At 50.0% G+C, this 27,509-nt stretch overlaps 2 protein-coding genes across 3 annotated transcripts; both read right to left on the bottom strand.

The window, feature by feature from the left end:
• Window positions 1–81: 81 nt before the first annotated feature.
• LOC149751652 (putative protein FAR1-RELATED SEQUENCE 10) lies at window positions 82–3,538 on the bottom strand. Its single transcript, XM_089926145.1, has 3 exons — window positions 2,666–3,538; window positions 2,219–2,296; window positions 82–2,133 (listed from the first exon to the last, which is right to left on the bottom strand). The coding sequence occupies exons 1-3, from the start codon at window positions 2,708–2,710 to the stop codon at window positions 949–951; spliced, it is 1,308 nt and encodes a 435-aa protein (XP_089782271.1). The 5' UTR covers window positions 2,711–3,538; the 3' UTR covers window positions 82–948.
• Window positions 3,539–5,389: 1,851 nt separating this feature from the next.
• LOC103714409 (cysteine proteinase mucunain-like) lies at window positions 5,390–8,322 on the bottom strand. 2 transcript variants are annotated; one of them, XM_089926143.1, is made up of 6 exons: window positions 7,754–8,322; window positions 7,072–7,307; window positions 6,847–6,987; window positions 5,893–6,342; window positions 5,691–5,785; window positions 5,390–5,656 (listed from the first exon to the last, which is right to left on the bottom strand). In XM_089926143.1, the coding sequence occupies exons 1-6, from the start codon at window positions 8,247–8,249 to the stop codon at window positions 5,653–5,655; spliced, it is 1,422 nt and encodes a 473-aa protein (XP_089782269.1). In that variant the 5' UTR covers window positions 8,250–8,322; the 3' UTR covers window positions 5,390–5,652. The 2 variants fall into 2 exon arrangements, with proteins under 2 accessions (XP_089782269.1, XP_008799878.4); XM_008801656.6 differs by having other exon boundaries at window positions 5,390–5,785; window positions 7,754–8,317.
• Window positions 8,323–27,509: the final 19,187 nt, after the last annotated feature.

Here is a 27,509-nt window from a genome sequence, read left to right as displayed (position 1 = left end):
CATCTCGGCACGGCACGTCCCTACATGTCCCGTATCGGCACATCTCGGCACGGCACGTCCCGACATGTCCTGTATCGGCACATGACATACCGGCACGGCACGGACCGTCCCGTAGACGTTGTGATACCTATTGTAAGGAAATAAATATTTGGTACTTACCTTTTGCTTGGGCCGCCTCTTTTGAATCTGAGTAGATGGATTGCGGATGGTAACTTTCTCAACACCAGGTGAATAACTATCCTGTCCAGATAGAACCAACTCAAACGCAGACGGGTCACGTCGAGTAGACGTATCAACCTTCATTGAAGCGCGCCCACGTGAACCGGTCTTCCGTTTTGCAGGCTCTAAAAGAGGTGTACTATCTGGACTTGCAATCTCTCGTAACTTCTTGATCATCTGCAATTGAGAAGCCCCATCTAACTTCTTGAATCGTAGTGCAATCAAATCTAACTCTGCATCACAACTCAACTGAATTGGCTGCACGGGGGGGGGGGTAGGCAGAATATCAAGTTTCCTCCAATGAGGATCTATGCAGTCGAGAGGAATGGGCCGACCTTCCACCCTGTACCGCGCAATCTGGTGAGCACATGGTATACCATGTGTGCGTCGAATAGCGCACCCACAATTTGAATCATCAAACCCAACTGAATTGGCTCGTTTCGATTGGGCGAGGACATGATTTAACGCACTTATAGATATGAAACCTCGCAACTCTTTGAATTCAGCTGGCTTGAAGTTGTGCTGCACTACCAATAAACTCTTCTCCAATGAGGCTTTAACGGAGCTGTGCTGCAACTCAATCAATCCATGTATTCTAGTCCAAGATGACTCGAAACTTCCTTGGCTTGATCCAAGCTGCTTTTTGAGCTTTGCATGTGCACTCTCGACCCTAGTAAACAAATGAAAGTTAGATATAAGAACTGAGGCAAATTAAAATTAAATGAGTCTTTATTTGTGATACCTATTTGTCGTCACATTTCCGTAGTGCCTGCATGTATCCGTCCACGCCGCAACAAATCTTTCCTTGTATTTGCTCAGCCAAGTATCTGACACATACTGTAGTGCATCTGGATAGGTACCGAACTCTCTCTGCAGTGCACTCCAGCGATCATTATACTCGTCTTCCGTGGAGGACAGCACTAGTACATTCCAACTCATAATAAATTTATCCCATTTCTCCTTCAATTCGAAAATTTTTTTGCACTTGGCCAAAACATTCCTACTAATATGCCATCTACATAATAAATGTCTAGCAGTAGGAAATACTCTATGAATTGCATTCATCAAAGCCAAGTCTCTATCTGTAACAATCAACTCAGGCAAAACATCATCAGCTATGACACTGCGCAATCTCTCTAATGCCCAAGTATAGCTTTCTTCCCCCTCAGAATTTAAGTATACAAAAGCAACTGAAAATGTCATGTCAGTAGATGTCACCCCCACAATCTCTAAGAGCGGAAGACGATACCTATTCGTCTTGTACGTGCAATCCATTATCAACACACGGGGAAATGCACGGAACAAATCAATGCTGCCAGGGTGTGCCCAAAATAAGTCATGCACAATATCCGTATTAGTACAATTCCTATGCCACTCAATATATTTAGCCTCTGATAATTTACCTAATAGATGTTGCATTTCAGACCTCCCGGCTTTCTCTGCAACCTTAAACCGTTGACGTACATTGTAGATAGTCTTGATAGTCGTAACATTGAGGGCATCTCTTTCCTTCAATGTGGATAATATGTCATTTGGACGAACCAAACTCTTCGACATATCCACTAACAATTCCGTCTCTTGCTCAGATAATCTCCCTGCATATGAGTGCCCCTCCAGATTCTCTGCAGCGGGATGATTGTGCACTCCACATACGACCAGTAATATCCAATCATCCGCAGTATCCAATTTCTTTCCTCTTAATGCAAAAGGGCATCCACACTTCTTTGTCCCACAGGCAGTCTTTATTCGCTTTTCTTTTTTGGTTCGGTACGTCCCACCCCTCTCACAACCTAACGTAATTCTGGGTTTCTTAGAAATGGTACCTGCATCAGATGATTTGATTACAACAACAAAACCATTTCGCCTCCCAGCTTCACGACACCAATTACACAAGTCCTCTCTACTCTTGAAGATCTATACATTAAACAATTTATGTAAGTACACAGTTGTAAAAATAGCTCGCTAAACTAATACAAAATTGCACAATACATTATAATACCTCGTAAGTTGTAAATTCGCTTGTGTAATCCAGTACAAATTCTGATCCAATTATACTCGATTCGGTTGTAGCATAGCCCTACATATAAAATAATTTATCACCAAGAATTAATGAATCAGAGGATCTGTTCGGCACAAAATTCAGCACGGCACGCGATTTGGCACCAGAAGCCTTCTGTTCGGCTGCACAGTGCCGAACAGAAGGCTTCTGTTCGGCTGCACAGAGCCGGACAGAACCCTTCTGTTCGGCACTGTGCAGCCGAACAGAAGGCTTCTGTTCGGCACCGTGCAGCCGAACAGAACCCTTCTGTTCGGTTGAGGGTTGCCGAACAGAAGGCTTCTGTTCGGCACTGGTCAGCCGAACAGAAGCCTTTTGTTCGGCGATCCAGTGCCGAACGGAGCACGAACCGTGAAAAAAAAAAATTTCGAAACAAGGTGGAACACGTACCTTTGCGGCCGATTCTTCGTCCCAAATCACTAGTTGCTTGTCCATGCTTCGAATGGGGCTTAAATCTCCTTCAAAGATCGCCTAAACGATGTAAATGGATCGAGGGGTTTAAGGGGGGTTTGAGGGGGGGTTTTTTTTTTCTTTTCAAAACGAAACGGAGGAGGAGGAAGGGGGGGTGTATGAGAAAATCTCAAGGGCAATATGGTAATTACACTAAAGGTTAGTTTGGGTATTTTTTTTTGGTTTTTGGGGGGTGTCCTGAGCAATAGGGGGGGTGTATATAGAACTACCCCATTCCAGCACATCGACTACCATCTTGCCACCTCAGAGACACATCACGATCTTTTACCAACCTCTACGGTGTGAAATGTCATTCGACATGCTCTCTAGCGACTCATCCAATTCAGTACCCCGGTCGAATCGATTTCTAGCTACAACAGTCGGGAATGGTAGTTGAATCAAAACCACAAAACCAGGAGGACTCTGAATTAACCTTTATCTTCATTCCTTGGCAGGTAAATTCACCATCGTTCAAGAATCAACAAGTCCAATAGCGTCAACCAACTGTTTGCCATGACCACAAAATCATGATAAGAGGCATTTGCGTGTGAAACGTACGGACAATCCTTATGACATCAGTAGGCAACGTCAGATGGGACTCAATTGTGATGCAGTGGATGTAATGTTTGTAACGCATTCTATACTGCACTGCAAGTCTTGCAGTATATCTTATTAGCTCTTGTAACTGTGATCCCTTTGAACCCAACCACTCTAGCAAGTCCTTCAACTGAAGATGATTAGTTCGGATGCAGTGGAAAATGTGGTCCGCTAAGCTACTAATTAATGCCACAGTTTCAGATGATGGAACAGTGCCCATTTTTTAAGCAGTTCAGATTTTGGAGTGAGGTGGTCGATATGCCGCACTAATCCTTTGATGATAAAACAAAGCAGTGGTGGTGTCATAGTCACAAGGAGCTTGTTGGTAAATTGAGCTCACAAAATTCACAGAGGTGGAGGGCTTAAAATGCCGTATACGGACAATTCAACCGGTAGGTAAATCGGGTAGCAGACTGAGTCGTCTTTTTTATTGCACAATATTCCGAAAAGATTCTTTAAATGTCAGTAATAAATTTACCGTCTTCATTGTACTTTTTATTTTTTTATGACTTGACAGAATGTACTCATATTAGAACTATATTAATTGCCATTTTCATAACAAAAATAATAAAAAAAACAACTCAACTGGCCGGTTGAGGGCGACGGCCACATGGTTACGGATGCCCATCATTCGCAGAGCTTTTAATCTTCATTTTCCCACCAACCCGCTTATCTCCTTCCTTGGTCTCGTGTAGTATGATTATTAGCCAAACATGAGGTCACCTTTGTCGTCGTTTTGAGCTCCTTTTCCACCAAAACAGCCTAGAGGAGTTAGGTTTGAGTACTCTAAACAGTGCACAAATTATTGCGGATATATTTTATTGCCATTCAATACCTAGAAGATATCGAGGAGAATCGGTCCAATAGCATAAACTCTATGGACCAAACCGGCTACAAGTACTTCATTCTTCTCAAAGGTCTCCTCCTCTGGCTAGGTTAGAGAATCAGTTGTCCATGGGAACTGGGAATGCAGAAAAGGTAGCGGCACAAGTCTTTGTTTCATCACAAAAACTTGGATCATCAATTTGGGGTTTCTCATATTAATATGGCCAACTTTGGGATATTACCATGTAGAAGCTACAAGGGCTAATATGGCTAGTTGGTTTACTCCGGGGCTAATTATACGTCGCCCACCAATCTCTGTGATGCACTTTCCCAATTCAACCCGAACTCGGACTAGACTAGAAAAGAAGATGATTCTGTTGCTGCTAGAATTCGAAAGCTCCAAGCTTCGGAAAATTGGTTGAAAAGTTGATGAAAGATATTGATGGCAAATGGATCTGATCTCCGACAAAATAATGTCTTGCCAATCTGAATACAAGAAAAAAAAATTCTCTTACCGAAATTTGTCTAGCTGAGGATCCTCCAATGCTTAAGTCAACCAAATTCTAGAGAATAGTAAAAAGTTTGGAGAGGCAGATCGAAACCTAAGGTAATTAGGCCACATATGTGGGTAAGTATTAACTATTCTGATCGTGCAGTAATGGCCGACCAGCTATAATAGGTTGTAAATGTTGCTGAGATCGTTACTTTGTTCTTAATAGGCATCAACTACATTTAAACGGGCTTAAATAAAAGATATATGGCTCTTCTCCGTTGCTCGGTATGGTCGGGGCAGCACTTCGACATGCCCCAAGGTCAATAATCACTTTAGACATTAACAAAGTCAGGTATGCGCATGTCGATGAATATACATACAGCTTATCTGATTGCATGTTTGATTCCAAGGATTCTGGCTGTCTCGTATTCGAGCTTTCAGGAGCCAAAAGAGGTCAGGCCTCAATTATGTTTCATGCAGGCACTCTAACAATATTGTTTTAATACAACTAGCAACAATTAAAACGCAACTATAATGGCCAAACAAGCGAAAGCCCTGCCAATAGCCAAAAAACACACAAGTTATGATCGATAATGCATTCTAAGTGGCTGAAGCATCAAACAATATGGGAACATACATGACAGAAGAGGCAAGAATTCTCATCACCATCAGTTATTAGATGAGGAGATATTGTTTGATTAATGCAACTGCATAGTTCTAGTTATCTGCCTAGTTGATAATTATGTGAATACTGAAGTAGACACACGGCATGCAGATGGACAACCGTGTTTGGCCTTTTATAAATTTATAGTCATCCGCATGCAGAGCAAATCAATATCTACCTAAATAAGAAAGCTGAGTTCAGCATCATCTGATTCATCTGAATTTGATTCAGCTAACTTCTGAGTTTGATAGCTATGCACAGGAGTTATTCTGATCATCAAGACAATAACAAGCTCTGCTTCAAGTTCATAAAGGAGAGGAAGGGTGGGGTATTCAATACAAGAACCCTTCATTCTCTCCTCATCAACGACTCGATGGACCTATCATGCATTAATCTTCTTGCCTTCAGCACCGGAGAATGCCCAATGAAGTTTAGCAGGGGTGCGAACCAGAGCCTTCACTCCAAGTGGATTGTCCTTGCTCTGTTTATTCACATCAAGCAACCAAGAAAAATTAGAACTAACAAAACAAAATCCAGAACCAATATAAGTGTTTTCGCACTATGATTTTGTCGAGTAGAGCTATTTACCAGTTGACAAGTTCCAGCCTTCACATTGCAAACTGGGTAATCATGAGGGCAGCAGCTGTAGTGATCTTCACAGCAGGTGGCACCCTCAAGAGGGCAGCATCCCCAGGCAAAGCAGCGGCGGCCAAACTCAGAGACACAGCAGCAGGTGGTGCCGGAGGGGCAAGAGTAGGAGCTGTCACAAACGGCTGGGGGATTCACAGGAGAAGGAGGGGATGGACCAGGGTTGGGTGGGTTCTGGCCCTTCTTAGTGGGGTAAGACGCCTCCATGGCGATCCCGCACTTGCCGGCCGATGCGTTGACATCGCGCTCCATCCTGATATACCCAGACTCTCCCCAGTCACCACCCCATGAGTTCCTCACAATCCAGTAGCCCTTGCCATTCTCAGTGCCATAGCCAACAGCAACAACACCATGGTCAAGATCGGTCCCGCATCTTCCAGTGAAAATTCCCTATTAATAGACAAGAAAAAGAGTTCAACATGCATGAAAAGTTGACTTTCATCTGATGGACATAATTGTAGCCCTGTGTAATAACAGGCTTTAAGCTGTTAAAAGTAACTAATCAAATGTAAATGAATCAGTCAAAGCAGAATGAAGTCATTTGATAGGTATCAGCAGTATCAAGAAATAGAGATACAACATGAGAAGTTGAAAACCACCACAAATAAAGTTTCTGCTAAGAAAATGTGTGCTAGCAGTTTGAATCATATAACACCGACACATTCAAAGAGAACAAAATCTAAGGTATACGTTGGATTTGTTCGTATGCTTTAATTCTTCAATTTCATATGTAATCTCCAAAGCAAAGTAATCCATGATGAATGTAATCAAGTGTCCCCGAGATAAGAGATGCTCGAAGCCTAAATCATAACAGGGAAGATTTTATTCAAATAAGACTATAAAAAAATAAAAGACAGCACCAAAATCCATCGAGTGATATAACTAGAGGCTCACCGAATGGTATAGCTGGAACTCCCGGCCGCCAGCTTCAATAGCGACGCTGACGGGCTGGTTTGCAACAGCCTTCCGCAGGGCCTTCTCATCATTCACAGGAACATCTTCGTACCCGTCAATGGAGACGACCTTGGCGTTCTTCTGCACGAACGAAACAAGGAAACCAATCAGAACCAGAACGCGAGTTCTTCTTCGTCGAAAGAAGAGAATGGCCAAGAGACGCACCCTGTACTGGTCGCACTTGCCATCACGAGCCTTGTAGGGGTAGTCCTCCTCGGTGTCGATGCCGCCATTGTTGATGATGAACTCAAAGGCATAGTCCATGAGGCCACCGTTGCAGCCCTGGTTTTGGGCATCGTCGCAATCCACCAGCTCCTGCTCGGAAAGGGATATCAGATCGCCGGTCACGATCTTGTTAACCCCTTCCACGGCAGCAACGGTCGAGAACGCCCAGCAACTCCCTTCAATCATCATGCACCGTCCATCAGAACCCAATTCCAAAAATCATCCAATTTTCCAGAATTGATCTCTATTAGCAGGATACAAAATTTTCGATTTGAAAGATAAAATAAACGCGAATTTTTATGCGCCCGATAAATTCGGCACCAGATAAACGCAGATGCAAGAAATCCGGCGATGTATCCGACGCCTGTTAGTAATCGATTAAACTGTTCCGAGGGAACACGATCAGCTACCCTGCACCATCCCGAGAATCCGAGAGACGGAGACCCCAAAGAAAACGAAAGACCAACAGGGAGGTTGATAAGACCAGAATACCCTCAACAAGGTAGGTACAACCGAGAGTCAACGCGAACCAGCCAAGTGTAAAATAGTAAATTTACTTTTCTTTGGCCGGAAGGAAGAGGAGATGGACGGGAAAAGTTGGAGGGGGGGTAGGGGAACTGACCGCAGCTGCCCTGGTCCTTGACGGCGGCGGCGGCGCCCTTGGCCCTCCAGTCGACTGACTCCGGCAGCTCCTCGCCGGCGTTGTAGCGGTAGCGGTCGCTCCCGAAGCGAGCCCTCCGGCGGTGGCCGGCGGGGCGGGTGCCGAGGTAGACGGCGCGGTACTCCTCGTTGGTCATGTCGGCGAAACGGTTGAGGCCGAGGCGGAAGGAGTGGTGGCCGGCGTCGGCTTCGGCGTTGTGGGCATCGATGAAGCGGACGTTGTCCTTGAAGATCTCGAACCTCCGCTCCTTCTCCCCAAGCGCGTTGTACGCCCGTCCATGCTTCGCGAGCCAACCCTCATAGAGGAGCCGCATCTCCTCCTCGCTCCGCTCCAGCCCCCTCACGCCGTGGGCCTCGTCGTAGCTGATGATCGACATGTCCGGCGCCGCGGCCGCGGCGGCGGCGGCCGCGGCCAGGCAAAAGAGGAGGAGCGCGGCAGCGGTAGCCATCGAACCCATACCCGTAGATTCAGGAATGAAGGAAGGAAAAGAAAACGTGTGATTTTTTTTTACTTCTCCCCAGGAGGGGCCCGGACGGAGTTTTATAGGCGGAGGAGGGGAGGTATGGCTGAGCTGGGACTCCGGTTGGGAATAAACGGAATAATGGAATATCCTCGATAATTAGTATGTGGGAATAATGATTAAGTGGTGAGCTACCTGTGGGCGGGATAAGTGGAATAACTTGGGTTGGAATAGGAGATGGTTAGTCAGTTAGAGATAGATAGGCCAACCAAAGCTGCCCGTCAAAGCGGGTAGGAGTACTGGAATCGTTTCTCCGCCACCCGTGGCACGAGCTAACTTTGGGCGGCTGTTTGACCGGTCAACTCTCTAGCTTTTATCCGCCGTCATGTAGGTCACATGCGTCGTGTACCGATGCTCTCGCACGTAATACCTACATGTGGGAATAAAGATCGCCGAGTTTTTACTCCGCTCTTCAAATTTTAACGCGGATAATGCTTATTATAGAGGAGACTTTGTAAAGCCAGGATTCACACGTGGATAACTGGGACCAGCAGTAAGAGGTTGATGTAAGGCTTCAGCTAGTTAAAGAATAGATCTTGAAGGGAGAAGAAAAAATTATCTGATAAATTTGAAAGAATAAAATTATTTTATGGAATGAAAGTTCTGTGTATTTGATTGGATGGATAAGTTTAAGACAACTCGCCTGAGACACGTTTTCCTGGAGGGATAAATTATTTAAAAGGAGCATCTCTCACTTCACCCTCTTATCATCCTTCGTATCAGCTATGATCACATTTTATAGTAAGTAATTATAATTTTAGTAATGTTTTTTTTATTTTATTTATAATAAAAGATATTAGAATTTATTATCTTGTCAAATTAGGTATAAAACAAATTTTATTTGATAATAATATAATAAATTTAATACCCTTCTGCGTCCTTCCCCGAAGTAGTTATACCATGTGGCAGGGGTTTATTCGCTTCCATAGAAAAAAACCTGTCCTTCGTCCTATTTTTGATGTTTAGATAAATAGAATAGAATAACTGGCTTATTCCGTTCATATTCCATTATCCAAACACGGTCTAAAGAAATAGAGTCGCTCTCTAGACAAAAAAGATTAAATCAGAAAATTTCGTATGTTTATGCATGTAATGAAATCCCATGATCGTGTCTTGTTAACCTTGAGCCTTGGTGATTCGTTTCCTAGAGGACACTGGAAATGAAAATCTCGGCAAGACGGCTAAGTCTTGCTCGAGGGTGTTAATAGTATATCCCAGATAGCAGATCCATTGGGTGCAAATCTATACAGGCGTGTGTTTAGTCTCACATCGGTTATTCGCTGGGTAGATCTTGGGTACTTATACAGAATCAAGGAACCTAAATAATATCTTCCAGCTAGCCATTTTAAGTGAGGTCCTGGGTTGGTATAAATGGTATCAGAGCGAATGCAACCCATAATCTATGTGGACTAAGGGATACCGCAGCAAGAAACTCAAATAATACCTTTCGGCTAGCCATTTTAGGTAAGGTTCTGGGTTGTTATAAATGGTATCAGGAGGACATCAGAGCTTAAACAGGAAAAGTATGTGAGAGCTCGTGCAGGCGTGTGTTTAGTCCTACATCGATTATTCGCTAGGTAGATCTTGAGTACTTATACAAAATCAAAGAATCCAAATAATACCTTCCAGTTAGCCATTTTGGATGAGGTCTTGGGTTGTTACATATTGTCTATTCTTTTACCACACTAATCTCACCCGAAAAGAAAAAAAAAATCCACAAATTTTATTCTTTACCCAATTATTTCTATTTCGAAATTCGAACTTGCATGATTCGTAGATAAGTTTGGGGCTCGACAGTTGGAATCTCAGCGGGACTGTCATGGTAAAAAGAACACCACATCATGAAGTGGTCGCGGATTCCCCATGTTGACCTAATTCTCTTTTAGCACTAAGTTGGTGGACTAGTCCAATCATGAACCCACACGCACAAATATGCATGCTTTTTTCCTTTTTATTCATCTTTGTTCGTATTGCTTCGTTGTTGGATTGATCCACCAGCTCAGCAATGAGTATCAACCAGTAATTTTTCTTTTTATAAATTATTCGATGGTCCCTCCTTCTTGGACCCACTATCAATTATAGACCGATCAAGGTTCTAATCAAGCCAATTTGACAGATCGGACCACCCAATAATTGACAAGAGACATTCTTGTCTTTTGGATGGTGAGGGTTCGTTGTCCAGGATAAAGAATTGTGCTGAAAGATTACATATCCTGTACTGAAATGGAGATGGTGGCAAATAATATCACCATCTCTTTATCCCCAAAAGAAAAAGGTCGTCCTCTCTTTCGCCTTTGTGGCATACCTAATCATTAAAGAGCTAATATGTCAATTTATTGAATTAATTTTCTACCTGCTTTTACAGCTTAGAATAGGGATCGTTTTTCTTTATGTTGAAATCTATACCACCATTTCCAATTAACAATGAGCCTCTCATTAACAATGAGCCTCTCCTGTCCTTGTGATAGAAGATAATATTGTTAAGTTGACATGTTGAACACATTAGGGCAACCGTGGGCATCTAATACTCCTTGATAACTGGCAAAAGAATTGATGAAATTGGTTTGATCTTGATCCATCCCATGCTTGGTGCTGCAATCATCACATAACAGTAATTAAATTTTATTTCAGGTCAACTGCGAAGAGGAATCCTAAAGTTGGAAACGAATATAGAAGGACATCTAGAGATAGCAAGTGAAAATTTTTAAAATATTATATAGGATAAGCAACTCTCATAAATCTTTCAATCAATTATAAAGAATGTTATTATAAAGGTTGGATGGTTGGACTAATCCATATCCTCCAAGCTTGCATGATCCACGCTTTCTTCGTGTGCAAGTATTTTCATCTTACCTTTTTCTTTTTTATAAGATATAGGGAAAGAGACCCACTAACAGACGCATCCGCACTAGTGTATTATTAAGTCATTGAAATAAAGATTTAGGTGCCGAAAGAGCTCTTGAAGTTTTCTTAAGTTAGGGCACAACAGCTCTAATCAACCTAGTTCTTCCTTGAAGAAGCGCTGTTATTTTTGAACTAAGACGCAGGCTCTTTTCTCAGTAGCAATATATAGGACATGGTGCACCACTCTCTAATTTTCAAAGAAGATTGCCACATGATATAGTATTCAATTCCAATGTTAAGCCATACTCTTCGCTAAAATCATGTGATCACCACATATAATTGGTCCTCGAGATGCCTCATTTTGTTTTGCGATTGGCTATATGATGTATAGAATCGATATTGAAATTGGAATCATAACCCATGTCAGCGAGTAAGGGGATTATGGCTCTTATGTAAAAAAAAATGGTCAAATTTTAATTGTTCATGTTAACTCTTTAGTTATAAGATCAGCTAAACCCTATCTGGACACTCTAGGAGGAACTATTCATAGCCATTATGGAGAAATTCTTTACAAAGGAGATACGTAGTTACATTTATATATATAAAAAATTGGGTAATTATATAAGAAACCAAAGTAATATTTTTCAACTAGTCTTTCTACATGACATTTTGAGTTGTTATAAATAGTATGAAAGTGAATCTAACCATGACTTATATACATTTGAGTTACTTATGGGCCGATCATAGTATTTTGATTAGATTTGTGATATTTGTGACTATATTTGAATGGATTTAAACCGTTAGACCGACGAGGATGATAGCAATTAAATAGGAGAAATATGTGATGACCTATATTTGTAGTCGGTGTCCCATAGGTGGATAGGCTTCAAATATATTTAAAAATCAAAAATTGAAGTCAAGATGAGTTAGAACGGCCAATCGAGCTTTCTCTATGCAAAAGAGGAATTGTGATCCAAACCAGCATCAACTTAATGTTGTTGGGGTTGCTTAAGACAAGATTTTTCAAATCGATGGCAAGCTCCTGCAGCCTGAACAATCTGATGGCAAGTTCTTGCCATCCAAATACTCAATAGTTGAGAGTCGATGCCGGATTGCTATTGCCAAGTCATTTGAACAGTCGTTTTGCTCTACGAAGCATTTAGAAAATCAGCTAAACTATAATCCGGAGCTTAAGAATTGAGTGTTATAAACTACGTAGGATTTTTGACTCGCTCCCTTTCAAAAAGTATGATATTGACTATATTTGAAAACTTTGAAAATAAGACTTGTGCTAGGCAAGGTTGTTTTGGTCCAGTTTGGGCATAACATTCTATCTCGGACGCGAGTTAAAAAAGCTCTTAAACGTTAGCTGCAACTTGTTGGAAGATGATTCATGCTGATGTGATTTCTATATACTAGAAATGGGAATTTGTAATGTCGTAAGTCACAAGGCAACGGTGGCAAAAGCATGGGAAAGGCCATCTTTTTCCAAAGCCAAAGCAAGAGTGTATGCTGTTTCCGCCTTTCCGGTGCCTCCATGCAGTGCGCGCCTTTAGATATGGAATCATGGAAAGTTTATGATTTAAAACATTCAAATGCTTTAATGATCAACAAGCAAGTTGCTTTACATTATGGTCCCCAATCAAACAAAGTAGAGCTCTGCGATGCTAACGCATTAAAATAATACTAATAATAATAATATACTGTATAATTGATAGAGGATGGAAATTAAAATTATTGATTGGACCAGATCCATTACTCAACAACTGGTGAGTAGTTCAACCATAAAGCAGCATGAAAAAAACTAGACAAAATGGAAAAGCACGCAATACATATGTGTTTGTACATGTTGGTTCAGAGTTGGACTGATACATCAGCTGAGTGGTGGATTTGGAGCTTTTAAACCCGACAAAAATTGGACATGAAATTTTGTTCGAAAATATGGTCTGCAATATTCCAATTTTTTAGTCAGGTCTTGTGATCTTAACTTGCTTTCTCTAGTTTAAAAGAATGATTCTTTTCTCTCAATATTGTCTATTTTACTTATTTTTAGAGGAGTCATATATAAAAAATTCTTGTATAAATTGTTGCTGGAAATTGGACCCGGGAGTAATCTTCGGTCGAGGAGAGGGAGCGACTGTTAGTCCTCACAGCGGGGCGGCGGTCTGTCGGCGGGCGGCGTCCTCCGTCCGGGGCGGTCGGAGAGAAGGAACAGCAGGTCCTCGCAGCGGGGCGGCGATCCGTTGGCTGGCGGCGTCCTCCGTCCGGGTGCCTGCACACGAACCGGTGGCCGGGTTCTCCGGCGCCGGCCCTCCGACGCTCAAGTCAGGGAGGGGGCAAATAGTGGGGAGAAGGAGATAAACAGTGATTTTTGGGTGTATGAAGGTTCCAATCCCCTCTTGAGAGGCCAAGGCTCCCTTTTATATGCGGGGGTCGGTTTACCTGTGATGTAACAGGGCGAGGCCGTAGTACGGCTTGGCATGTTGTTCAGGTCGGCGCTCGGTCAGGCGAATCATTGCACTGATGTCGGCGGTATGGCCGAGATCAGAGACTTATCATAGTCGACTAGACCCTGCTGGGTCGATTTGCCGTGGAGAGCTGGGGATCCGTAGATGTCAGGAGCCATGCGCATTTATTGTGGAGTAAGTCGGAGATCCGCATTTATTATGGAGTAAGCCGGAGATCCGCATTAATGGTGGAGTAAGCCGGAGATCCGCATTTATTGTTGAGTGTGCCGGAAGATTACAGCGGCCATGCGCAATAAATGCCGGAGGGGTGTTAGAGTACGGTCCTCGGACATCGGGGTTTCTCTTAGATCGGAGGTTTCGGGGTCGGTCGTCTTGTGGCCGAGCGTTCCGAGGTCGGACGCTGACTTCGGCTGTCCGGGGTCGGAAGTTGTACGGCTTCTTAGGGGCATTTATGTCATTTGGGGGGAAACTTTATTCCCCCCAACACTACCCCCCGACTTCCGAGTTCGAGCGGCTTGTGGGGCTCGGACGTAGGAAGTAAAATCTGTCACTAAGGTTGGGGGGAAGGTCTCGCCCACCCCCTTGTGCTTTCCGGAGCTTTCATGGTGAGATATGCGCCCTTTGGCGTCTCGAGGCTGCTTTATTCGGTGAGCTAATGATGGAGCTCGTATCATCATGCTTCTTGAATCGCCAGGATCATTTTACGGTGGATTAATGATGGGGGACCTCGAGCTCGTCGAGGCGGTGTCTCGATTCCGTAATCGACGTTTCTGGCTCATTAATGAGTGTGCCGTTACGGGGTTTGAAACGGACACGCGGCGCGACCCGAGGTCGGACGCTTTCGATTTCATGTTACTGGATCATAATTCCGAAGAAGTGGAGGCCTCATCGGGGCTCCACGTGTCCCAGATCTTATTAAACGAGGGGAGCGGGGGTTACGTCCGCTCGTTCCTCAAGACGATTTGATTCTGTGGACCCATGATGAGGCCTCGAGATCCGATGGGACAACGCTTCGATTTCGTATCCGATTTATTAAACCGGAGTGAATACGGTGCCTCGGCTTCCGAGGTCGACACGTGGCGCAACCCGGTCGGGGGGATGGGAACCGATCCCGTCGATCTGGGCCGTCAGGGGGGTCTATATAAACCCCACGAGTCTGCCCTAAAGGTCTTGTTTGGCTGCCTCTTATTTTCGTCGTCTTTCCCCCCTGCTTCCTCCCTCAGCTGAATCTTGCTGGTGGTGCCCGGAGCGATTTCCGGCAATGTCCAGTAGGTTTTCTTCCTATTTTCACTAGGGTTTCCTCTTTTCTCCTCCTCGTCAACTTCCATTTTCTACTCTTAACTTTTACTCCACTCTTCCGTGAGAATGGGTTCCGGTCCCGAAGAGGTTGGGTCGAGTCTGTCGGAAGAGGAGCTGGAGTTAATCCGCTCCCGTTTCTTCTTCCAGCCCGGGTTTCGCCTTGAAACCGCAGGGCCGGAAGACAGGGTGACGCAGCCGCCCCCAGGTCGGATCGCGGTTTACCGCGAGACACTTTGGGCGGGCCTGCGTTTTCCCGCCCATGAGTTCGTGAGCAACTTGCTGGCCGAGTACCAGCTCGTCCCGGCGCAGTTGGCTCCGAACTCATGGAGGACCATAATCGGGTTTTTATCCCTGTGCCTCGGGCACGGGATCCCGATTTCGGTAGGCCTTTTTCGCCGGTGTTTTCTGTTAAAGAAAAACCCGGCGAACGTAGGGTGGTTATATTTCGCCTTTCGGGGCGGTATGTCACTCTTCCGGGGCGCCCCTTCCTCGATTCACGAGTGGAAGAGGAAGTTTTTCTTTCTGGCGTCTGCGGCGCCTTGGGGGTTCGAGCCAAGGTGGGGACACCCTCGGCTGAAGGCCCTCAACAAACTCTCCGAGCCCACGGGGAGGGAGCTGAGGACCCTGGACTCTTTGCGAGCCCTCGGGAGGGGCAACGACCTGACCGAGCTCCTGCGGGAGGACGCCCTGGCGAGCGTGGGTCTGAGCTCGGCGCGCCCCGAGGGTAAGGGCAGTTGCATTATTCTATTTATTTATTTCTTGTTCTCCGTCTTTACGGTCACTGGTCTGACTCTTAACAAAATTCTTGATTTCAGATATTCCACGCATGCCGACCAGCAACACATCACTTTTCTCTCGCCTGAGGAGGCGAGAGGCCGAGGCCGGGGGTGCTGTGCCCCAGCCTCGGAAGAGGGCGAGGACGGACGGTGCTTCTTCGTCGGCCGGGACGAGTGGCCCCGAGGCGGGGGCCCCTGCAGCCGACCCGAGGCGGGAGCGGGTTGTTGGTGATGCGGGCCCGTCGGCCCCTCCTTGCCCTACCCCCCTTTCCCAGCGGGGGGAGCCGTCCGTGGTCCGGCCGCAGCAGCCAGGACCCGGGCTTACCCGAGGCACCGAGGCGAGCGGCTCCGGGACCTCGGGTTCGATCGTGCCGAGCTCTTTCCGGGCTTTCCGAGAAGAGTCGGTCGAGCCGGACTCTTCTATTCCCGAGGGGCGCTCGGCCTTTCAAGATGCCGAGGTCGCACGCTCCATGTTGCGGCGTGCGGTGCTTCCAGCGGACCGGGCCATGTTCCGGGGTATTTCGCTGGAGGAGGTCGTCGGCAGTGCTTACTGCAACACCGCCCGGGTAAGCTTCCTTCTTAATTTCCCCGAGTTTTTAGCATACATATGTGCTTTTCAACTCACAATACCCTCGTTTCTTTCTTTTCAGCATATTCTCGAGCTCGACACCATGGCGTTCATCGCCCATGGGTATCGGGAAGAAGTTCAACAGCTCGGCCAGCAACTGGAGCCGGCCAAGAAAAGAGTCGCCGAGCTGGAGGCGGCGTTGGCCGCGGCCGAGGCTCGGTGGACAGCCACCGAGGCTGAGCGCCTTGCCATGGTGGGGGCGCTCGAGGAGGAGAAGGCGGCTCATGCCCTGACCAGGGCAACCATGCGCGGCACGGAGGCGCGCTTAGGGGAGGTCCAGGCCAGGGTCGCGGCCCTCGAGTATGAGGAGGGGGTCTTGCGCCTCCGACTCGGGCAACTTGAGGCCCGGGAGAGGAGGGCCCTCGAACGAGCCGAGCATGCTGTGGAACTCTTCAAAGAGTCGCAAGAGTTCCGCGACATGTTGGAGGAGGAGACGGTCGACGGTTTCCTTCGAGGCTTCGAGAACTTTCGGGAGCAGGTGCGCCGGTACTGCCCTCAGTACGACTTCTCGACGGTCCGTCCGAGGGAGGACCGGGGCTGGGGGTCCGACGTGCAAGCCCTTCCTGCCATCCTGACGTCCGAGGCGGGAATATACGAGCAGGACCCCGCCGAGCCTTTGACGGGGGTAGCCGAGGCGGACGGTGTCATGGAGGCGGCTCCGGCGGCCGAGATCGACGCTGTCCCGGAGGCGGCGCCCGAAGCTCCTGCTCCCGGCCCCGAGCCTGTTCCGGAGGAAGATCATGAGGTCATCAATGTGCCGGATGACCCCCCGGATGTGGCTCCCGCCGCTTAGGACTTAAGCATATTTTTCTTTTCTTTTTCATTGTATCCGGGGTCGGCCCTTGAGTGGCCGACTTCCAATTTTGTAATTGGCCTTCCGGCCCTTTGTTAATGAAGAAATATTTTTGTCATTCTGTGTTCATCTTTCCCTCTGTTATCGTGGATGAGGCTAGAACCTTAGCTAACCGCCTCGACGACCTCTAACTTCGTATTTTAATCTTTGGGCTGCTTAACGAAGCTGCCCTTTTCCCTGGCTATATCTTAGCCTTCTCGGATTCCAGTCGTCTCGACCAAAGGGAGCTCCGAGCTTAGGTTTCTAGAAAATTTCTCTAAGTCCTATAACTCGGATCTTAGAGTCGTGGGAGTTGCCACGTTTGGCCTTTAGGAAAATCTTAAGGCACCGAGGTCGGGCCTTAGCCCTTCAAGTGGGACCGGAATAGGTCTATTCGTGCCGCTATTCGGGGGGTTTAGTCGGGTTTCCGAACTCAACTCCGAACCTCTCATAGGGAGCGCGGGCTAATAAACAAGTTATTGCCGAAGGTTTTCATAGTTATCGTTCTCGGACCCTGCCGAGATTTCGGTGAACAAGGCTGGGATTCCTAAAGATTGCCTTGGTACCTGTGCTTGGCTGGTACATTCGTGGCCGGGACCACTTTCTCAGTTGGACGTCGGAGTTTACTTAGAAGAGCCAAGTTGGGCCCTACTTTATGAAGCCTTAGTACGGATTGCGGAGACTTGACGAACAGAGCAGGCATAATGAGGTTGGGAGGTCGGTCTTAAGCCGACCCAGCGAAGAAGCCCGGCTTTGGGGCAAAATAAGACTCCAACATTGGACGAGATCCCGCTCGGCAATATGTAGATAAAATTTGACAAGGAGGGCGTCTAGTTGGGTGTACCTCTTGCATTCTCGGGGTCATGCTTCGCATGGTGGAGTAGGTCGCTTCCCTTCCTCGTCGACCTCCGGAGTCATTTTTGACTTGTAAAAGGGGCTCGGGCTTCCCATGGACCCGGCGACTCCTGCCAGAGTTGAGAGGATCTGGGGAGGCTCTGTTGATTTGTAGCCCTTTTTGAGATCGAGGGGGCTTAAGACCCTATGGTCGGACCTCGGAGCGCCTCAACCTTGGTCGAGGGATCTCACGTCAGGTCGGCGGATTCGTGGACGCTTTGCTGACCTGTGATACCTCCCGAGGTCGAGGGAGTCTGGTTCTCTACGGTCGACCCTCGGGGGATCCCGACCTTAGTCGAGGGATCGTTCGTCAGGTCGGCTGGTCTGGGCACGCTCTACCGACCGGCGACGCTTCCCGAGGTCGAGGGAGTCTGGTTCTCTACGGTCGACCCTCGGGGCATCCCGACCTTAGTCGAGGGATCGCTCGCTTCGGGGATCGGGGATCGTCGACCGCTCCCGGGGGTCCACTTTGTGGCGCCCCGGGTGGAGCCACCCTTTCCACCCCTCACGGCGCCTTCCCGAGGTCGAGGGAGTCTGGTTCTCTACGGTCGACCCTCGGGGCATCCCGACCTTAGTCGAGGGATCGTTCGTCAGGTCGGCTGGTCTGGGCACGCTCTACCGACCGGCGACGCTTTCCGAGGTCGAGGGAGTCTGGTTCTCTACGGTCGACCCTCGGGGCATCCCGACCTTAGTCGAGGAATCGCTCGCTTCGGGGATCGGGGATCGTCGACCGCTTTCGGGGGTCCACTTTGTGGCGCCCCGGGTGGAGCCACCCTTTCCACCCCTCACGGCACCTTCCCGAGGTCGAGGGAGTCTGGTTCTCTACGGTCGACCCTCGGGGCATCCCGACCTTAGTCGAGGGATCGTTCGTCAGGTCGGCTGGTCTGGGCACGCTCTACCGACCGGCGACGCTTCCCGAGGTCGAGGGAGTCTGGTTCTCTACGGTCGACCCTCGGGGCATCCCGACCTTAGTCGAGGGATCGCTCGCTTCGGGGATCGGGGATCGTCGACCGCTCCCGGGGGTCCACTTTGTGGCGCCCCGGGTGGAGCCACCCTTTCCACCCCTCACGGCGCCTTCCCGAGGTCGAGGGAGTCTGGTTCTCTACGGTCGACCCTCGGGGCATCCCGACCTTAGTCGAGGGATCGTTCGTCAGGTCGGCTGGTCTGGGCACGCTCTACCGACCGGCGACGCTTCCCGAGGTCGAGGGAGTCTGGTTCTCTACGGTCGACCCTCGGGGCATCCCGACCTTAGTCGAGGGATCGCTCGCTTCGGGGATCGGGGATCGTCGACCGCTTCCGGGGGTCCACTTTGTGGCGCCCCGGGTGGAGCCACCCTTTCCACCCCTCACGGCGCCTTCCCGAGGTCGAGGGAGTCTGGTTCTCTACGGTCGACCCTCGGGGCATCCCGACCTTAGTCGAGGGATCGTTCGTCAGGTCGGCTGGTCTGGACACGCTCTACCGACCGGCGACGCTTCCCGAGGTCGAGGGAGTCTGGTTCTCTACGGTCGACCCTCGGGGCATCCCGACCTTAGTTGAGGGATCGTTCGTCAGGTCGGCTGGTCTGGGCACGCTCTACCGACCGGCGACGCTTTCCGAGGTCGAGGGAGTCTGGTTCTCTACGGTCGACCCTCGGGGCATCCCGACCTTAGTCGAGGGATCGCTCGCTTCGGGGATCGGGGATCGTCGACCGCTCCCGGGGGTCCACTTTGTGGCGCCCCGGGTGGAGCCACCCTTTCCACCCCTCACGGCGCCTTCCCGAGGTCGAGGGAGTCTGGTTCTCTACGGTCGACCCTCGGGGCATCCCGACCTTAGTCGAGGAGGCGCTACGGGGGGCCGCGAAGGTACTACCCCGTTGTTGGTGTCGAGCGCCACGGGGGACTGCGAAGGTACTACCCCGTCTTCCCGAAGTGTCGAGGGGTCTGGGCACGCACTGTCGACACTCGGGGCATCTCGACCTTAGTCGAGGAATCTTGCACCAGTCGACGTTTCACCGTCCTGCGATTCTTTCCGAGGTCGAGGGAGTTTGGGACTCTACGGTCGAGCCTCGAGGCATCCCGATTTTGGCCGGGGGATCTGAGGATCACAGACGACCCAATATTAGAAGAGGATTACAGTCATCAAAATGAGAGAAATATTTGCAGAAAAAGGAGCTGAGTCCATTATCCTGATTATCTTGAACCCCTTGGGGTTTCACTGGTAGTACATTCGTAAATTCTCGGAGTTCCAGCTTCGCGGGATCAGAGTCCCTTCCAGGGACTTCAATTTGTACGCCCCTGGCCGTTGTACCCGGGCGATTTGATACGGTCCTTCCCAGTTTGGGGCGAGCTTTCCTTGCTCGGTTGGTTGAGAAGCCTCGGCTTTTCTGAGGACGAGGTCCCCTACTTTGAAGAGCTTGGGCTTAACTCTGGAGTTGTAGTATTGGGCCGTTCGCTGTTGATATCTCGCCATGCGCACCCGGGCGACCTCTCTTGTCTCTTCGACGAGGTCCAAATTGCTCCTGAGCTGGGAGGAATTGGTATCGGGGTCGTAATGCTCCACCCTCGGAGAAGGCAAGCCGATTTCCAATGGGATGACGGCCTCAGTGCCGTATGCTAGGTTGAAGGGGGTCTCTCCCGTGGGCAGTCGGAACGTGGTCCGGTACGCCCAAAGGACATTGTACAAGTCCTCGACCCACTGTCCTTTGGACCGATCAAGCCTAGTTTTGAGTCCCTGCAAAATAGTTCGGTTAGTTACCTCAGTTTCCCCGTTTGTCTGGGGATGGGCAACCGAGGTGAAGCGATGATCAATGCCGAGCTCAGAGCAAAACTCCCTGAAATGAACATTGTCAAATTGTCGACCATTGTCAGATATAAGGATACGGGGTAGTCCGAATCGGCAGATTATAGACTTCCACACGAAGTCCCGCATCTTTTGCTCGGTGATCCGGGCAACAGGTTCGGCCTCGACCCATTTGGTGAAGTAGTCGATGGAGACGACCAGGAACTTTCTCTGTCCGGTGGCCAGGGGAAAGGGCCCCAGGATGTCGATCCCCCATTGGGCAAACGGCCAGGGGGTGATGATGGAGGTCAGCAGAGCTGAAGGTCGGCGCTGGATATTGGCGTTTCGTTGGCACCGATCGCACTTGCGGACGAAATCTGTTGCGTCCTTCTGGAGTGTGGGCCAGTAGTACCCCTGCCGCAGGATCTTATGGGCCAAGGCTCGACCCCCCAGGTGATTTCCGCAGATCTCTTCATGGACCTCTCGGAGGGCGTAGTCCGCCTCGGAGGGGCGGAGGCATCTGAGAAGGGGAGAAGTAAATGATTGTCGATAGAGTTTATTCTCGTACAAGACATACCGGGGAGCCTGGCGCTTGATTCGGCGAGCCTCCGTCTCGTCATGAGGTAGAGTTCCGTCCTGAAGATAGCAGACGAGCCCGTCGATCCAGCTTGGCTCGGAGTCGATGCACATAGTGGGCTCGGGTTCCTCCGTGCTGGGGACCCGAAGATACTCGAGCGCTGTTCCCTTGGGAAGCTCGCTCATGCGGGAGGTGGCCAGTTTGGATAGCTGGTCTGCCCTTTTGGAGATACTTTTGCATGGATGGCTCTTTAGCTTCAAAATCTCCTTGGACCCGGTTCACCACCAGCTGGGAGTCGCTGAAGGCCGTCAGGTCTCCCACTTTTAGTTCTTTCGCCAGCTTGAGCCCGGCGATGAGAGCCTCATACTCGGCCTCATTGTTCGAGGCCGGAAACTCGAGGCGCAGAGCTTGCTCGGCTACCACTCCATCTGGACTGGTGAGGATAAGTCCGGCCCCGCTGCCCCCCGGGGTCGAAGACCCATCCGAGTGCATGACCCATGGCTGCTTCGGGGTCTCCTCCACGGACTCAGATGGCGGCTCGGGGTCGTCCGAAAGGGTGCACTCCACGATGAAGTCGGCGAGTATCTGAGCTTTGATAGCCGGCCTGGGCCGATATTCTAGGTCGAATTCCCCGAGCTCGACCGCCCATTTGGCGATCCTCCTCGCACGATCCGACCTCTGCAATATCTGCTTCATAGGCTGGTCGGTTAATATAGCTATCGTGTGGGCTTGGAAGTAAGGCCTGAGTCTCCGAGCCGAGATGATGAGAGCGAAGATGGTCTTCTCAAGTTTAGAATATCGGGTCTCAGCATCCCTGAGAACCCGGCTGGTGTAATAGACCGGCTTTTGGAGCTTGTCTTCTTCCCGAACGAGGACCGAGCTTACTGCAGCTGGGGAGACGGCCAGATATAAGTAAAGAATTTCGCCCTTCTGGGGCTTGGTGAGCAGCGGGGGAGAGGCCAGAAGGCTCCGAAGCTCTTCAAAGGCTTGCTGGCATTCTTCTGTCCACCGGAAGTCTTTCGGCCGTTTGAGGCTTTTGAAGAAGGGGAGGCAACGCTCGGCTGATCGAGAAACAAACCTTCCCAGGGCGGCTACCCGCCCCGCGAGCCGCTGCACCTCCTTAACTGTCTTTGGAGGCGACATCTCTTGCAGTGCCCGGATTTTCTCCGGGTTGGCTTCAATTCCGCGTTGGGTCACTATGAAACCCAGAAACTTGCCCGAGGTGACTCCGAACGCGCACTTCGCCGGATTGAGTTTCATTTGGTATTTTCTGAGCTTGGCGAATGTCTCGTTGAGATCGGCTATGTGGTGTTCCGCCGCTTGGCTCTTTACCAGCATGTCGTCCACATAGACTTCCATGTTCCGGCCGATCTGGTCTTTAAAGATTTGGCTGACCAGTCTCTGATAGGTGGCCCCAGCGTTTTTCAGGCCAAAGGGCATCACCTTGTAGCAGTAGGTGCCCTTGTCGGTGATGAAGGCCGTCTTCTCCTCGTCTTCTGGCGCCATCCGGATTTGGTTGTATCCTGAAAAGGCGTCCATAAAAGTTAGCAGTTGGTGTCCTGAAGTGGAGTCGATGAGCTGGTCGATGCTCGGGAGAGGAAAGCTGTCTTTTGGGCAGGCCTTGTTCAGGTCGGTGTAGTCCATGCACATACGCCATTTTCCGTTGGCCTTCTTTACGAGGACTACGTTGGCGAGCCAATCCGGGTAGGAGACCTCCCGGATGAAGCCGGCTCCGAGGAGTTTGTCCACCTCCTCGGCCGCAGCTCGTTGTCGCTCAGGGGCGGAGCCTCTTTTCTTCTGCTTTACAGGCCTGCTGGTTGGCCTCACCTGGAGTCGGTGGACCATGACCTCGGGGTCAATTCCTGGCACGTCCGCGGGCGACCAGGCGAAGACGTCAGCGTTGTCCCGCAGGAAGCTGACGAGGCGATTCCTCTCATGGGCGCCGAGGCCGGAGCCAACCTGCACGGTTAGCTCGGAAAAATTTTCTTGTAGTGGGATTTGAATAAGGAGCTCACCGGGCTCTACTTGCTTCTTCCAGAGGGTGTCCCTCGCATCGAGGGTTTCTATGGGCAGTGAAGGGCCCATCGGGCGGTCTGGTGCCTCGGCTGGTTGCTTTACTGTGTGGGCCGCCATGTAGCATTGCTTGGCGACCAGTTGGTCTCCGCGGACCTCGCCCACTCCTTGGCCGGTGGGGAACCGCATGAGCAAATGGCGAGTTGAAACCACGGCTCGAAGGGCGTTTAACCCTGGGCGCCCAAGGATGGCGTTGTAGACCGAGGGCAGACGGACCACCAGGAAGTCCATCCTCACAGTGCTCTCCCGGGGGGCGAGGCCAACTGTGACAAGGAAGCTAGCCTCACCTTCAACCGGGACCGCATCTCCGGTAAACCCGACCAGCGGGGCATTGATTCTCCGGAGGTGTCCTTCTGTCAACCCCATTTTTTGGTAGGCATGGTAGTACAAAATGTTGGCTGAGCTTCCATTGTCAACTAGGACATGCTTTACATCAAACCTATTTACAATCATTGAGATGACCACAGCGTCATCGTGAGGGGTGTCGACCCCTTCTAAGTCCTCGTCCGAGAACGAGATGACTTCATCAGTGCGTGGGCGCTTCGAGGGTGCTCCCTGGGCGGCTGTTCCTGCCGAGGTCCGCCCAATCATGTTGATGGTGCCGGCGATAGGCCTGTTGCCGCCAGGATTTTCGGTTGGTGCGACATTCTCCGCCGGCCTCCTTTCCTCATGTCGGTTCCTCACGAACCGGTTGAGTACTCCCCGTCTGATGAGCGCTTCTATCTCGTCCCGGAGTTGGAAGCAGTCCTCCGTGTCGTGCCCGCGATCTCGGTGGAAGCGGCAGTACTTCCTGGAATTTCGGGGAAATCCCGTGTCTCGCATAGGAGGTGGGGGTCGGAAGAAGTCCCGACCCTCAATTTCCATCAGGATCTCGGCCCGAGGAGCATTGACGGGTGTATAGTTCTCGTACCTCGCCTGGTACGTCCGGGGCCGTGGTGGAGACCTCGGACGAGGAGGTGTCCTCTGCTGAGGTCGCCCCTGCTGACGGGGCGGGCTCCTCAGTCTGGGGAGATTCTTCTCTCGGCGGGGAGACCGGCTCCTTTGTCGACCGCGCTCCTCGCGGCGCTTCTTCCGCTTCTTCGAGGTGGGCTCGATTGCCCCCCGCCTGGAGGCGACTGCCTCCTCGGCCTTGGCGTACTTCCGGGCTCGGGCCAGCATTTCGGTGAAGTCGGCCGGGAAGCTCTTCTTGATGGAGAAGAGGAATCGGTAGGAGCGGACCCCGATCTTCAGAGCCGACATGGCTATCGACTGGTCTAGCTCGCGAACCTCCCATGTGGCGGCGGTAAAGCGGTCCAGGTACTCTTTGAGGGACTCCCCCTCCTTCTGCTTGATGTCCAGGAGGGAGTCTGATGTCCGTCGCTGGCGCCGGCTGGCAGCAAAGTTGGTGGCGAACTGCCTGCCGAGCTGCTCAAAAGAGGACACCGTGTTCGGCTTCAGACCAGAGAACCAAAGCCGAGCGGTCCCTCGGAGGGTTGCTGGGAAGGCCTTGCAGAGTATGGCCTCCGAGGACCCTTGTAGGGCCATGAGGGCCCGATAACTCTCCAAGTGGTCGAGGGGGTCGGTGATTCCGCTGTAGGGCTCCACCTGAGGCATTTTGAACCTCGCGGGAACTGGCTCGTCCTCGATCTGGCGGGAGAAGGGGGACTTGGTAGTGAACTCAAAGTCCCCTTCCTGTCTTGCCTTCTTGCTGTGGAGTGCCGCAATCTGGCGCTCCAGATGCTCGACTTTTCGGTCGAGCTCCCCCACCCGTGGGATTGTCGCTGTGGTTTGCGCCAGCTCACGGTGATCCGGGGCTGACTCCGCCTCAGAAAGTTGGGGTCTCCGGTCGAAACCTTCTCCCGGTAACTCTCTCCGGGGAGAAGCTCGTTCTCCATTGTTGGCTCTGGAGGAGCCATGCAAATTTTGGCTGGGGAGAACCGGGCCGTTGGGGAGACACTCCGGCGGGGCCTGGGCCTGCGGGGGAAGTGCCGGTAAAGCCTCCACGCGCCGCAGGCCCTGAACGGCGGCGGCCAGGGCCTGAACTTGCTGTGCCAGGGCATTGAACTGTTCCGGCTGGACCTGAGGAGCTGGGTCAGCCGGAGTTGGAGAATTCTGGACGGAGTGTCCAGGACTTTGCGGGGGACGCCGGGAGACGTTAGAGGCTCCCTTACTTCTCAACTTCATGACTGCTACTCGGGCCCTTCCTCTAGCGCCAACTGTTGCTGGAAATTGGACCCGGGGGCAATCTTTGGTCGAGGAGAGGGAGCGACTGTTAGTCCTCACAGCAGGGCGGCGATCTGTCGGCGGGCGGCGTCCTCCGTCCGGGGCGGTCGGAGAGAAGGAACAGTAGGTCCTCGCAGCGGGGCGGCGATCCGTTGGCTGGCGGCGTCCTCCGTCCGGGTGCCTGCACACGAACCGGTGGCCGGGTTCTCCGGCGCCGGCCCTCCGACGCTCAAGTCAGGGAGGGGGCAAATAGTGGGGAGAAGGAAATAAACAGTGATTTTTGGGTGTATGAAGGTTCCAATCCCCTCTTGAGAGGCCAAGGCTCCCTTTTATATGCGGGGGTCGGTTTACCTGTGATGTAACAGGGCGAGGCCGTAGTACGGCTTGGCATGTTGTTCAGGTCGGCGCTCGGTCAGGCGAATCATTGCACTGATGTCGGCGGTATGGCCGAGATCAGAGACTTATCATAGTCGACTAGACCCTGCTGGGTCGATTTGCCGTGGAGAGCTGGGGATCCGTAGATGTCAGGAGCCATGCGCATTTATTGTGGAGTAAGTCGGAGATCCGCATTTATTATGGAGTAAGCCGGAGATCCGCATTAATGGTGGAGTAAGCCGGAGATCCGCATTTATTGTTGAGTGTGCCGGAAGATTACAGCGGCCATGCGCAATAAATGCCGGAGGGGTGTTAGAGTACGGTCCTCGGACATCGGGGTTTCTCTTAGGTCGGAGGTTTCGGGGTCGGTCGTCTTGTGGCCGAGCGTTCCGAGGTCGGACGCTGACTTCGGCTGTCCGGGGTCGGAAGTTGTACGGCTTCTTAGGGGCATTTATGTCATTTGGGGGGAAACTTTATTCCCCCCAACATAAATTATGCCCACATCCAAAGAACCCTGCAAATGATCTCATCAGCATCTCAGCGGCTTCTTTTTCCAATTCGGCTGTGTCATTTACAAGTCACCTAGCAAACTTTAAAGATGCAAAAGAAATTTCGGATCTTAATGTTGAAATCTGCTCCACCTATCTCCATTTTTTTCCCAATTTTTTGCGGGTTAGCTAAAATCTGCTCTATTAGTTTATCTTCCCATAATTTTCAGGCCCAAAAGCTGGAAAGATCATCCCAGACATATAAGTTTGCCAATTTAAGGTATTCACAATGGAAGCAAGTTCTTCCACACGACATGTACCAAGCCATCATAGCCATGCGACTACGAAAAGTGGATTAACTCTAGGTCTCATCTCGTATTGCACTAATCAGTGCGGCCTTATGTCGGAATTATTTAGGGCTCGTTTGGTTCGCAGGAAAAAAATGAGAAAAGTGTGGTCAACGGAAAAGTAATGAGATGCCTCTTGTTTGGTTGGAGTTTTCAAAGGAGAGATATGATTTCTACATTTCATGAAAAAATCTTTCCCATGAGAAACATTGAAAAGTTACTTTTTCATGAGGTGGGAATCACTTTATTTTTATTTTTTCCCAAAAAGATCCTTCAACATTAAAGAAACATTAAATAGGCATTAAAGACCTAATTTTTATTAAGGGCATAATAGAAATTATACATAACTTTCCCAGAAAAATGGATGGCCAACCAAATATAAGCACTTTGAAAATTTGTCACTTTCCCATGATCAACCAAAGATGCCAAAAGTACTTTCTTAGGCATTCTCTTCCTAGTAATTTGTTTCTCAGGAATCATATTCTTAGGAGGGAAAATACTTCCCGCGAATCAAACGAGCCCTTAGGTGTATGGCTTTTTGGCACACTTTCTTAGACGATAGCTTCCCGTCCACCTTTGCTGCTCCGGCCGTGGCAGGGACTTTCCGGTGTCGGTGGGCTTCAAAGAATACTCTCTC

The sequence above is a fragment of the Phoenix dactylifera genome, chromosome 11 (genome assembly GCF_051530095.1).
Source record: "Phoenix dactylifera cultivar Ajwa chromosome 11, Ajwa_hap1_PhDact_Kaust_v1.1, whole genome shotgun sequence".
In the NCBI taxonomy this organism is placed as follows: Eukaryota; Viridiplantae; Streptophyta; class Magnoliopsida; order Arecales; family Arecaceae; genus Phoenix; species Phoenix dactylifera.
This window is presented reverse-complemented; position numbering and strand designations above follow the sequence as displayed.